Source organism: Sylvia atricapilla, chromosome 18, assembly GCF_009819655.1.
Source record: "Sylvia atricapilla isolate bSylAtr1 chromosome 18, bSylAtr1.pri, whole genome shotgun sequence".
Classification (NCBI taxonomy): domain Eukaryota; kingdom Metazoa; phylum Chordata; class Aves; order Passeriformes; family Sylviidae; genus Sylvia; species Sylvia atricapilla.
Window position 1 is genome coordinate 5596024 of NC_089157.1, and position 14118 is coordinate 5610141.

General features: G+C 49.6%; 1 protein-coding gene across 1 annotated transcript in view; it reads right to left on the reverse strand.

Moving 5' to 3' along the window:
• Positions 1–14118, reverse strand: part of MYOCD (myocardin) — a 220424-nt gene that overhangs the window by 16501 nt on the left and 189805 nt on the right. The window contains exons 3-5 of the mRNA XM_066332145.1: positions 9408–9473; positions 5831–5886; positions 1434–1509 (exon numbers count right to left, since the gene is read on the reverse strand). Coding sequence (XP_066188242.1) covers positions 1434–1509; positions 5831–5886; positions 9408–9473 — 198 coding nt within the window. The remainder of the gene's footprint in view (positions 1–1433; positions 1510–5830; positions 5887–9407; positions 9474–14118) is intronic.

Consider the following 14118-nt stretch of genomic DNA (forward strand, 5'->3'; position numbering starts at 1 on the left):
ACACTCTCTGGAAGAGATACTGTAGGGAGCATGAGCTAGAGGGGTTGATGCCACAGAAATTCTCTACAAGAGATCAGGAGAGCTGGTCTAGGGCCATTCCTGGCCTCAGATTCTACAGACCAGTGAACACAAATGAGCTCCTTGAGGTGAACTGTAACAGAAGGGACGCCTGTAAAGCACTTGGATGATGCAAACCATGTCACCTGGCCAGTTCCAACCACCTCTAGGTCCAGTTGTGAACAAAATGGATTTGTGAGTCAAATCCACAACATGGATATGCCAAGACACAGCTCTGAAAAGCAGAGCAGGATGGACAGAGGTGTGAGCAGAGGCTGCAGGTAAGGGGGATGTGAGGCAGCAAATGCATCTTGCTGAATACACAGCCAGGCACTTTCTGCTCTCTGCAGTCTCTCTCCCCTGGCTGGCTCTGTCCCTGTCCCTGCCCAGGGACTGCAGCTGCCTCCATGTCTGGTAACAGCCCCCAACTCCAGTCCACATTGCTTCTATTACTTAACCTAAGGGAAGGACACTCTCCATCTCTTAAACAAGCAACGGTGCTAGCTAATTTTAGGGATGAAACCCAAGGGAAAAGCAAGGCAGCAACACTGATCCAGCATGGGACCCAGGCTCATCCCTCCTGCCTGCCAGAGGAAAAAAGAAATACAGATTGCATCCATGCTGGGAGCAGAGGGCAGCATTCACAGCTGCCAGAGAGTGATCTGCTTCTTCCAGGCAAGTGACAGGACTCAAGGAGGGAGGGAGGCTGCACATCCTCTCTGTCTCTAAGGATCTTGTTATCTCTGGAGATAACGAGGCACACTGTGGTGTTCTGCTGTCTGTGATGGGATACAGCCCTGCCAGCTCTCTGGCTGAGAGGAAACACCAGGATGGGAAAGGGGAGAGCTGCTGTGGCTCACAGACTGATAGCAGGGCTTTTCATACGGCTCTGCTTGGGTCATTGACTGCATGGGCTGTCACATAGAGTATCCAGAATTATAGCAGCACAAAAGATGTCCAGCTTTGGGAAGGTGTTAAATGACCTGCTATAGGAATTTCAGTGCCCTGGACAAGTTCCCTGGGTTTGCTCTTCATGATCAGACACTGGCACCGGAGTCTAAGAGAGTTCTCTCTCACAGCTGTTCTGTACCCCACTGTTCTCTAGAGCATCTTATACCGCTCCCTGCCAGAGATGAGAGAAAGACTGGGTGCCCTTGGGACTGTGTCTGTCAGGGAATAAATTGTCCTGCTTCCTGAACACCAAGTCTGGACAGAATTTCATACACCGTGTCCCATTTGAGTCTGACCCCCCCATGAGCAGCTGGAACAAAGTAATGGCAATGAGATTCCTGAAGGAACATAAGAAGGGCAGGAGAAACATGAGTCCCAGGGCAGGAGACACAAGGAATATGAGGGAGAAGCTCAGGAAGTCTTACCTTGCAGAATGTGCATATTGACCAGGTCTGACCTCTCAGGCCTGCTTCTGATCTTGTGCTTGAGATAATCTTCAGTCTGCAGAACACAAATGCAAAGTTACCTGGCTAGAGCAGCAATAAGGTACTGAGAGCACCTGCCCCGTGCCATCCCATGATTCTTTTGGGTTTATTACAAGCTAGGTTGAGTGAACTCCTAAATGACATTTTTCATCACTGAAACACTGGCTTGTTCTTGGGCAGAAGGCTTTCAGAAAGAGAACAACATGCATGTAGTTGCTGACTGATCACTGCACCCACTGCTGTGCCCTTTGCCATCACTATTTGGCTTCTGATGCCTGAAGTGTTATGAGAACTCACAGCAAGGATGAGACCTATTCCCTGAGTGTGGTGGGCCTGCACACCACGTCACCTCTGAGAGATGCTCCAGAATGTCCTGGCAGCAGCAGCTTCTGTGGGAAGCCCAGCACTCCCAGGGTGAGGTATCAGGCAGAACAAGTCATGAAGCCACTCAGACCCTCTACCCAGGTCAGCCTTGAGGCTGAACCTTCCTGCAGCCTTGCAGCCCCTCTGCTCTGTGGTTCCTCACCCAAGCTATGTTATGGGGTTGGGAAAATCTGCTTTGCAGTCACTGCAGCTGGGCTTGTGATGGACACAGTCCTGGAGCCGTGTGCCAACTCCCTCATGGCTTTAGGAACAGAGAGGCACACAGAGGTACAGGAACACCATCCATGAGGGCCAAAAAAGTCAACCTTGAAGGCAGATGACCTCAAGAATACAAATATAAGCTTATCCCCTGGTGAAGAAATGCTAGAGCTCAACTTAGACAAGCCCTTAGCTAAGCTGAGCTGCAAGAAGAAACAGTACAAAAATTGTACATAGTTCAAAGAGGTTAAAATCTTAAGGATAAATATAAAAGAATAGTACAAGCAGCTGGAGCAAAGTTGGAAATCCACAGTACAAAATGTACAAGATCGTGAGAAAAAGATCATATAAGGACTTCTGTAGCCAGGATCAGGCAATGGAAAGTGCTGTCTGTGTTCCATAAACAGGATAAATAGTTGTGCATACTGCTGAGATGGCTACAGGATTTAATGCCTTTTAAAAACCATCCTCACTACAAAGATAAATGGCTCGTTATCAAGCAGGTGCCTCAGCCAAGAACCTTCAGCAACAAAAGAGAAGAAACCCCAGTTGTCAGGTTGGAGAACAGGTTAAAGGGTATTCAGAGGAGTTAAACGTTCCCAAACAATTTTAATACACACTTAAAATTGGAGTTACAGCAACTATCTATGGTTCTCCAGGAAACTGGACAAAGGAGAGTAATTTCTAGCTTTGAAAGAGATGGGAAGAACAAACCAAGAAATTATAAAGCAGACAGCAAGATATTGTACCAAGTAATCAAACAATCTATATAAATGAATTTTGAAGATAGCATGGAGGTGAGCAACGGCCAGGATGGATTTATCAAGAACAAATCACATCACACCAACCTAAATTCCTTCTATGGAGAAATGACAGTTTTCTGTTACAGGAATAAACAATGAATATCATGCAGCTTGACTCAATGCATGTTTTGACATTATCTCCCATGGCTTTCTCACATGGAAGCCAGAGAAATTTGGTCTGGATAAGACTAATATAAAAAAGGAGCATAGCTGTGGATCACCAGAGGAATTGGAAATGGATCAGAGTCTAAACAGAAGAATAAATCAAATCCTGTTACAAAGCCATTTTTCCTGCTAGTCAATAGATTAATTCATGCCTTGAATGATAGAAGACATACTCCTTAATTCTGAATCATTCAGGGCTAACTAATTACAGTGCACCAGGATTTGGCACAATTGATGATCTGAAATACATGTGCTACAGTTTCAAGAAGAACATTTGGGACGGGCTGTGTCCAGGCCACAGTTAGCCACAGCTAAGCCAGCTGATTAAGCACTGCAGTGGATGAAGACTTAATGCACCAGAGATGCTCCTGCAGTGGTCACTGGACAGGGCCTTAGGCAGAACTTAGTTACTCCATGCACTGGAAAAGTATAAAAGGCTCTGGAGAATCCAGTGATCAGCAGCTGACCCACGATCCCAAGAAGACACAGCACAGGGTGTCAGCTTGGCCCTGTTCTGTTCCCTGCATCTGAAAGGGTCCATGGAAGGGGCTGGGCAACTGCTACAGACACCACCACTGAGTCAGAGATGAGATCAGTGAGGGGGGCTGAGGGGTGGGAGGCTGGTCAGTCCAGAGGTGAGATGGCTATTGGGACACTGGATGCAAAACAGCTTTTAAAAGTGTGCTGCAGGAAAAAAAAAAAAAACCAAAACCAGACACGGTTCTGAATATACACACAGCAGTGTGCTTAAACTTCAGCAGCACAGCTTGGGCAGGGAATCAGAGGCCAAGAGCTCACAGCACAGTTCAGAGAGCAGAGAAGGTCACTGGCAGTGGGTGTCTGTCAGTGCTCACACATTAGTCAGGACCTGCCCAGTGGGGTAGAGGCAGGACAGCCACCCCACAGCCCCTCTGTGCTGGGTGAGAGCTCAAGCCCTGCTGAGCTCCCAGACAGCCCCAGGAAAGCCAGCCTGCTCTCTGTCCTCCACCCCAGCAATCTTTTATAGGACATCAACTTCAAAGTCCGCTGCGCTGGCCTGCTGCCAGCCTCTAACATAGCCAGTGACATGTTTAAACAAATAATAGACATTTTATTTACTAAAGTCTTTACAACGCCTAACCCTTCCCCCATATTTTCCCCAGCTGATTTCCACCAACACAATCCCGTGTTTGGACCATGTGTAGGTTTGCCTGGTTCCTGTGCCAGGTCAGAGCGAGCTGGTGTCTGCACCTGAGTGCACTTAAACTCACGTAATACATTTCCAACTAATCCTTAGATCAGGTCCTGACTTGGGCTCAGCTCCAGCTGCTGTCCCACAGCTGTATTTCTGCTGTGACTTCAGTTCCTTTGGACCCTGGCTGTTAATAAGCTGCATTTGTGTCTCCGGGGTGCAAATGATGAAGAATTCAGATGTGAGCTTTTCTAACATCAGCTGAAGCAGAGGAGCTTTCACAACACATGAACAGCTATCTGCTTTCTGTTTGCACAACATCAGCTTGGGGGAATATCAGCTAAACAACAAATGCCTTTGAGTAACTGTGGGGAAACAGCTGCTGATCTTCCCCATCCCGGGTCTAAGCAGGGCAGCTTTGCAAGGGAATAATGTTTGTTATGGGCTGTGCTCAGTGTCTTCATTAGCACTTTCTAAACATGCCCCGTGGTTTGGGATAGACTAGACCATCCTTCCCCTTTCCCCAGGCAACTAGCCAGTGAAAGCTTTTGAAGAGAAAGACAAAGAGACACAAATGTATACTTTAACTGTAAAATATATGACACTTCAAGGATACTTTGGATTGCTTGAAGTTTTTAAAGCATGCTAATCTTTCCGAGTCATAGTGTATTTCTTATGCTCGCCATTTATTACCACGGGAGACTTGGGGCAAGTGATGTGGAGTGTGTGTTTAAGTTCAGAAGAGCACTTCCCTGTATTTCACAATCATTCTTCCTTGCAAAGGTCCTTTCCCATGTGACTGCAAGCACGTTTTGCAGATTAATGGAACAAATTCTTGTGCTCAAGCAAAACTTGCATGATGAATTGCTTCCCTTTCTGGGATCATTCCTCCAGCTTGATCAAGGCTGGATCGTTGGCGACTGAAAAACCAATGTGATTTCCCACAAAGTGATCAGATCACAGAGTTTCTATGTGTCCTGGAAATGACCACTGCCTTTGGCAGTGTTTGGGGAGCCTGGCCCATTTCCCCCATGGATATTGTGTCCTAATGGCCAAGCTGCACTGCAGGGATGGAAGCCAGAGCTGCTGCCTGGTGACAAGTGTGAGTTCCCTGGGGACTGGCTGCAGGTGGCACCTGCATTCCCCCTGCACACTTGCTGACTGTGTTCCCTCAGGCCTGGCCCTGCTCTGACCTCGCTGCCAGGGGTGCAGAGCAGCCAGCACTGGAGGAGCAGGCTGTGGATGTGACCAGGGGCAAGCAGCAGTTTCACTGGTGGGACATCTACTGCAAGGACTGACAAAGCCATGATGAACCCTGCCCTGCCCATGGCCTTTTGTAAAACCTGGGGCTGCTGTAAAACCCCACAGCTCAGGGCACAGATGCCCCTTTTGCCCTTTTTTTTAAACCTTCCCCACTCAGAGAAGGGTGCTCCAGAGCATCTGTGAGCCTGGAAGCATTTCTGGAAGCAGAGCAGGTGCCTGCCCCTCATCCTTGGCCACCAGGCCAGCGTGGAGGGTGCCAGAGGAGGGGACAGTGGTGGAAGGTGCTTTCAAACCCTGTGACTCATGCAAAGCAAGCTCATGTGTTCCTCCATTGGGATGGCTGCAGGAGTTACCTTGGCTCGCTCCAGACTTTTTCGCTGTTCATGGAATGCAGATGGGCTTTTCAGTGCTGCAACAGGAAAGAAAGAGGAGCAGTCAGCACAGGAGTGGAAGCAAGCAGCTACCAGGATATTCAGCAACAGCATTTTAATGAGTGCTATAAAAATAGCAACACAAACTAGCTGTTCTCTTTATTGTGCTGACTAAAAATAACTCAGGAAAGCTCTGGGAAATCCCATGCTCTCAGCCAGTCCATGGCAAGAGAGCAGGGGGGATGGAGAGCATGGGGAGAGCAGGAGGCACGTGGAGAGGGAGGGGTGCAGGCTTTGAGACACAGTGCTCTGTGGGACACGTCAGAGAGCAGATAAATCTTTTCCCTGTCATGTTCCCTGCAGGTCGTGGAAGGCACCACAGCTCCAGAAAACAGATCTGGGAAGAGCAAACACCTGTGAGGGACCTCACCTGAAAGTAAAACTTGTGGGTGACTATGGCTTGAGGTCAGCAGGAAAATTAATACCTGCCTCAGCTCTTGGGGTCTGGGGTGCAGCCTGTAGCGAGGGCATTGCCAGTGGTCCTTTATCCCCCTTCTGTCACTGACCATGACTGGACATTTGTCCTGTCCCCTGCTCAGAAGCAGCTGTGCTATGTGTCACATGGGACCTCCCTGGGCAGGCAAGGAGCAGACCATGTCCTCAGCATCTCCTGACTCCAAGGAGGATTAACCCAGTGGTGCTCCCAAAAAAAGGCCAATAATCCCTGGCTCTTGGACAAGTCAACACCAGTCCCATGGGGCAGCCTGTGCTGGAGTCAGGGAGAACCTTGCACATTTCCTTGCTTAATGTGGTGCAGTAAAAATCAAGGCAGAATTTACATGGTGAAGGGGTTAATACTTCTCACATCCTACAAAAATTCTTTTCTGTCTGTGTAAGCAGACAAAACTAACTGTTCCCATTGGGACAAGGAAGGGGAAGGTGTCCTGACCCACAAAAACAGTCTGCTGCAGCTCTTTGTCTGGCAACAGAAATTCTCTTTCCATCTTCTGAATGGGATCCAATAAAGACAGAAACTATTTTCATGCAGGCCTTGTTATCCTCCACAGTCTAGGGGAGGATGAGAAGAAGGCTGGAGGGAAACAGGAAAGGTTTGGGGGCCCTCTGGATTGACTTTTGGTAGTCAACACCCAGGCAACCCCTGGAACATCCAGTGAATCACAGAAAAACACAGAGGGCACAATTCTGTCCCTGCCATTTGTAAAGCAGACAGACAGACAAGCTGATGTTGCTGTGCCATGCTCCAGTGAGCAGCCACCAGCGCTGGTGACAGCTGGTTTAATCAGAAGCAAAATTAAATAGTGCACATGAGAAAATGAAGTTAGCAAGAGAGATGACTTTCCCAGCCCTGCTCATGTGAGGGACTGGTGTTGGCAGTGTGCTACAGGCACTGACCAAGGGCTGTGCCATTCAAGAGCAAAGTGCTGCAGAGTTTAGTAATTTACCAAGATTTCTGGAGGAATTATGTGGGTGCTGCAGCTTTTATCAGTCTGCAGAACAAATAAAAGCATTTCTAGCACTGCTAATTCAGAGAACACGTCAGGGGATGGCATTTCAGCAGCCTATTCCACTGCTCACACATAGGTGCTGTGTGTGGTGCTGATCACCTTGGGATGGTTTTAAGGCTTCAGTGAGGATGAGGTGGTGGCTGTGTACAGCAGGAGGGCCTTCGAGCACAGGTATTTTTGCAGCCCATTACAGCCAGGGGGGACTCACCTGCTGGTCCTCAGAACCAACATGGCATGGGAAGACATGGTTAACAAAGCCTTGTTTTTCATAAGGAATGTCTGCACATGCCCAAGCCATGGGGAAGCTGGCTGGGGTTCCCATGTATTAAATGCTAACATCTGACACTTCCTCCTGATGTCAAATTCAGCAGTTAAATTCTGCCTGTTTGTTTTTATAATGGCATAAGTGCCTTTTCTTCTATTACTTTCAGTGAGTGAACCGTGCTCAAGTTTCTCAAATGGTCTTCTTGGACAGAAACCAGACTGCAAAATGTCAGCCTAGAAGTTGGGAGTGCAAAGAAGCTGTAAGTAACAGGAAAATACCCTTCAGTTGCCATCAAATATATTTTGGCTGAATACTTTGCAATGTGTAAGGTCTGAGATGTCGGGTGCCATGTGTGACAGCACAGCCTCAGAGCAGCCTCAGGTGTACAAACCTCTCAGGGGGCACTGCTGTCCCTTGTTCTTCCATTACTCTACCAAATATCACAGTATTTTGTCTAAAGCTTCAGCTCCTGGAGTCCTGTGATCAAAGTGCCTGCCCTTTTGTGGCAGGCAGCATCCAATCTGAATGCTTAAAGAAATAAAGAGGCGAAAAACGGAAAGAGTAAGCATTTATCAGTCTTAAAACCATTGATCATTTCAGCAGTCATGATTTTTGTCATCTTGCTCAATTTTTTCCTAACGATTGGTGCTGACAAGAATGTCCAGAGAAGATGTCTGTTATTCAGCACAATCCTCGAGGAGGGACAGGGGAGGGACAGGGTGCAGCAAGCAGTGCTAGAGCCATGCTCTTAGAGAAGATGTGTTCCTGCTGCTTAGGCAAGAGCTCCATCACAGTCTTCAAGGGCAACCAGAAGAGACAGAAGTGACACAGCCTCTGGAAAATTGTGATCTTAGCAGTGAAGCCAAGGGGTCCTTGATGAGACAGAAAGGATAATCCTCTACCTGGGTCCCAGGTAACCAGAGATTTGCACATGGAGCCTGAGCTAGGTCAGGATGGAGTATTCCACTGAGCAGGGCTGAGCTCCCAACATCCTTTCTCCAGTGGTGCTACAGCTTTCATGATGCACCTGCAGGTGCAGAAGGGGATGATTTTCACTCACCGACTTTTTGGGCTCTAGCAACTGACTTTCTGGTGCAGAATGATGTCACAATAATGGTGTCCTGGAGTTTGTCCTTCAGGCTCGAATGCCAGGTGAGCAGGGGTGGATGGGGTCAGAGAGGGAACACATTTGTCACTCTGCAGCAAGCTGCCCCTGTGGGGGTTCACTGGCCTCGGGTGTGAGCTGACAGCTCTGCCCAGGTCCTGCCTGGGGACACATCTGGGTATGTCTCAATCCTCCAGGGACTGCCTGGAGCTCCCCAGAGCTGCCTTCCTCCCCAGCCTCCTGGAATGAGCCCTCTCATCCTCTTCCTTGTCCTGTCACAGAGGTTCCTGGCTTTTCCAGGAGGACAGGAGATTCTCTGCCCTTTCCTATGTGAACAGCTTTGTGAGTCCTCTGCTTGAGCTGGATATGCCTGTCCCCTTCTGGGATGGGGACCTCTGCAGCTAAAATTTTGGATGGTGTAAGGTGAGCGTCCCTCCTGCCTTCAGTTTGAGCAGGGGCATTATAGTCTGTATGATACATGCACTGTACAGCACCAGGGGTCATCATACTTCTGCAGGGCTGGAAGCAAAGTCCCCCTGGTAGCACTTTGCTCTGAGCTGTGGGGGGCTGAGCAGGCAGCTGGTGCCACACAGTGCCCCAGCAGTGCCCAGGATGAACAGAGCCCTCTGAGAGAGGATGAAAAAGGCAGAAGAAGATACTCACGTGGCATGATGCCTTGGTCTGCCAGCTGCTCACGGGTCCTTCTCTGCTGGAGCCGTAGCTGTAAAACTGTGTGTGAGAGAGAGAGTGTCAGGGAAAGGGGCAGGATTGTACTGAGGTGCTAACACAGGGACAGAGTGTGTAGGGTCTGTGTGTGGCACAGAGGTCTGGCACTGATCCCTGCTGCTGCTGGACCAGCCTTGTGAACAATTTAGCTCATCCCATCCCCCAGGTAACCATGCCTGTACTTTGAATTAGTGTCATATTCCACACCTTTGGTTTTGCAAATTTGTCTTCAAGAGGACATCCACATCACAAGGTAAACCACAAAACTCAGTTCCATGCTTTCCTGCTGGAAGCTCAGTACAGCTTTTCATGCATACATGAATATTACAACCCCACCTCAGTCACAACATAACCACACGTCCCTGCTCACCAGCACAGCCCCAGGCTGCTCCTCAGCTGCACAGAATGAGCTGAGGTTGGAAGGAAAAGAAAGGCAAGAACAGTATTTATGTCCTTGGGAGCAACCTGCTGAGCTCTGCCAACAGCTCATGTCAACAATGCAGCTTTCCTGGGATGTGGGATGAAGCTGAAAAATAATCCCTTCCAGAGCAGTCCCCAAAGCATGGGGCTCCCTGAGATGCCATTGCTTGTGACTCTTCCATGTCCTCTGTACAAACCATGTTTCACATTCAGAGCAAATGTTTAGTGAAGGCTTCATATGGGACAATGATCTCTTGCCAAATTCCAGCACTTCTTTGGACACCAAAGATAGATTCTTGCTGCGAGGGAAAAATGTAGCCTTCAGTATGCAGTGAAGTCTGTGTGTGTGCTGTTCTTCTTAACTCAGGGTGAAGCTGGTGGCTGAAGTCACTGGCAAATCTTGCTGCCAGGGGAGTTTGCAGCCTCCTCTGCCCCATGGCAGCACTTACCCTCAGTAAGTGCTGGTTCTGCTTGTGGACATGGATTTAGACCCTCACACTCTGGGTACCTGCACTGTACCCAGTTATCTGCACCCCCTTTGCAGAAGTCATCCCTCTCAGGGACCCTCCAAACCAAATGAGACATTCCATGCTCTGGGAATGCCCGTTTCCTCCTGGGCTCTGCAGGCAGGATAAAGGTAACCAGCTCCTGGCTGGGCTCTCACACAGGGAGAGCTGTACCTCAGTTTCTCCGTGTAGAACCTTCTTTGTGACTGCTCACAATACTGAAGAACTGCGCAGAGCTTGGCTCTTTCCCTGAGGAAGGGTTGGATCTTTATGGAATAGGTGAGCTAAGGGAGGTCAGAAACTTTCCAAGAATAAAACCAATCTGTTGCTCACCCAAAACCGGTTCCCTACTCTCCTAGTCCTGGTCCAGTATCCCAGGCATTAGAGCATCCTGCCTTCAACTGAGGCAATTTACACACAACATCACATTATTAACAGGAATCAGAGATAGCAAGGCCTTCTCCAGTCACTTACATCACCCTGCCAAGGACACAGCAGTGCCCCATCAGGCTGTAAAGTATCCTGAGTGAGGATCCTCCATCACTTCCCTTCACAGCTCCCACGTGTGCCAAATTATTTGCACCATTTCACTCCAGCTTCCGACACAGCCAGACCAAGTGATGTGCCGCATTCACACAGGCAAGGGGGATTCTAACAGTCTGTGCATTCAGGGCCCACATTCCCTGCTGCTCCTGCTTATTTCATAGCCCTTCCTAGCAAAGAAACAATTCACCAGCCCCCTGGAGCAGCCAGCTGTCAGCCAGGCTGGTGAGGAGAAAAAGGAGAGGACACAAATCCCCTTTGGAGCATAGCTCAGAAGGTGATGATGATTTCCGTGTGGTGGGTGCAAGATACATCATCTGGGCTGCTGTAAGAAGTGATGAAAATGTGTGGGTTTCACTGCCATAGCTCTCCCACTGCTTGGGAGCCCAGATTCCCCTGATCCCACTGCCTTCCAGTGAGTAGGGCACATTCTGGGGCATCCCCCCACTGCAGCTGCTCCATGCTCCACCTCACAGCCTCTCCTTTGCCTCCTGCCCTGTGGACAGACTGTCACAGAGGGGGTCTGAGACTATATAATGATAATTTTGTGCGAGGAGAAAAGGTCTCCCATTTGGTTTTTGTGCTGATGGGTAGAAAGGCTGTGACCCAGCAAGGTCACCCAGTGCTTTGGTGTGAAGCTGAGCAATTCCATGGGCAGGTCACCTCCCCTAGACAGGGAGTTCATCATAAGCCATGCTGAGCTTAAAAACATCCTTAAACCTGGCTCATCCTAAAGCTACAGGGCAAGGAGGAAAATTTTATCCAGCCTTGTCTGTTCAGGGCGTGCTGTCAAAAAATGGCAGTGTCAAAAAATGTGTGTCAAAAAAGGCCAGTGCAAGTACCAGCCACTTCCAGGAGCAGCACACACTCAACAGCTGAAACAGTTATTTCAGCCACCAAATATTCATTCCAATCAGGACCTCCTCATGCAGCAGGATGCATGACTTGACTCTCAAATATTTCCATGGACTTCCAAAACCTGTTGCAAAAATCTGAAGAAACATAGTGAACAGTGTCAGACAAAAATGCTGAACATCCCTGCACAAGAGGGAAGCAGCCTCTGAGGCAGGGCTGCAGCTTGCAGCTTGGCAGATGCCAGATTAGGGTTTGCAGCTTTCCCTCACAACCAACAGTGCTTAAAAACAGGGCTGGAGGAGCCCCTGGCACCATCCAAACCACCATTTAGCTGCTTCTTTCCTCCAAGCTCTGTCTGACCCCATTCCTTTCCTCTTCCTTTGCTGCATGTCTGGAGACCTGAGCTCTGTCTGGGAATTAAAATTTCATGAATATTCTTATTTTCTAAGGGATCTGCTCTACCACTCCAGAAGAACATTTATGACACCAAAAGTGGTGGCTGGAGCCCTGAAGAGACAATCTTGGTCCCAAGCATCCTTGCTGCCTGCCTGCACCAGTTTGGATGGTGAGAAGTGCCAGCCAGGGAGCAGCTGTCACGCTGGTCATCCTGTACCCCTCACCAGCTGAGAGACAGCCTTTCTTTCAGCAATCCTGCTCCCTCCTGGGGTACCCCCCAATGAGAAATCCTCCCAAGATGATGAGAGACATGGCAGACCCATCCCAGTGAATTTGCTCATGAATTTTTTTCTGTTAGAAATACTCCTCATTTCTCTGCTAGCACCCAGTCCCATTCACTGGTATTGGCTTCCAGAAATGTTCTGTGCAGTAGGGCTGTGTCAGTGGGGCAAACAAGACCTCCTGGCATCAGTTACAGCCGTCTGTGGTGACCCAAGCTTTGAGCAGTGCCTGTGACTTGCAGTCATGAGTCATCCTCCTCTCTAGGAGCTGTAGAACGCTCAGAGGACAGCTTGGGCCTTGCCTGGCCTGGTGATGCACAGAAAAGACATGTCCAAATCTTCTCTGCAGCCCAGGAACAGGCAGATCCAACCACCTGCTTCAGCCTATGAGGACACTTTGAGTCTGGTGCTCAGCAGACAATGAAGATGGGACGGGACTTGTATCACCTGCTTCAGAGCATCCCCACACTGGGTATTGCCAGAGCACTCCCAGCACCATCCTCTCCTTGGGGAATTGGCTTGAGCAGAACAGGGGGCTGAGCAGCATGAGGCACATGTCCCGTGGAGTGGAGGGAGTGCCCTCCTCATGGGGGTCAGCACTAGGACAGGCAGGCAAAGCCACAGCTGGTTTGTCTCCAAAAACGAGACCACTGAAAAGGCAGCAACAAGTCACTGTCCCTTCTGCCAGCAGCAGCTCATTCCTGCCCTCGTGGCTCAGAGCTGGGGTTTGGGGAGTGTGAGAGCACCTCTGTGGTGCACAGGATGGGGACAGCTCTGCTGGGGTAGGGAGGGAGCTGGCAACAAATTTGCAGTGGGGAAGGAGGTCTCCTGTTGGTGACAGCAGCGGTTTTGCTGCCCACCAAACAACAGATGAGCAAAGGTGAAACACAGGCCTGTCCATGGCCATGGGGTGCCCCAGAGGAACCTGGTGACCTGCCCCTGCCCACACACTGACTGGCAGAAAGTGGCCCTGGCATCAGAGAATATCCAGAGCTGGAAGGGACTCACAGGGATCATCACGTCCAATTTCTGGCCTTGATTTGGACCTAGCCACCTTTGAAAGGCAGGACTGCCGCTGCCTGTGAGGCTGGCTTTCCATTTAATGTCCGAGGTATTGTGTGAGCCTGATGGGGAAGAGGAGCTGCCCCAATGACTGTGCCAAGGTCTCAGCAGGGCAGGATCAGGGCTGGCACTCTGGCAGGTTCAATCATGCCGTTCACAGCCCTCTCAGGACTGTGTCTTTTCCTTGGACTGCACCAGGAGCAGGAGTCAGTTCTCAAAGCGGAACATCGGCAGGACCATGGGGCTCCTTCTCAGCCAAGCAGCAGACTGGCATCAAACTCCAGCCTGGAGTGATTCTAAGCTGGGTGAGTAGCCAGCTTGTCCTTGGTGCTGACACAGAAGAGCCTCACAGGACTTTTCTGGAGACCTTGGCCAAACTTTGTCTTGAGCCCCTCCATGGATCTCAGCCCATCTGCTCTGCCCATAGCCTTGAGCCACAAGGTGATTCCTCTGTAACTTCACATCTCTCGGGCCATGTTATCCTCTGACAACATGACATCTGTGGGACCTGTGTGAGCAGAGATGAAGCTCAGAGATAAGGCTGGAAATGGCACTGCTCAGCCAGGAGGGCCCTGGTCAGTCCTT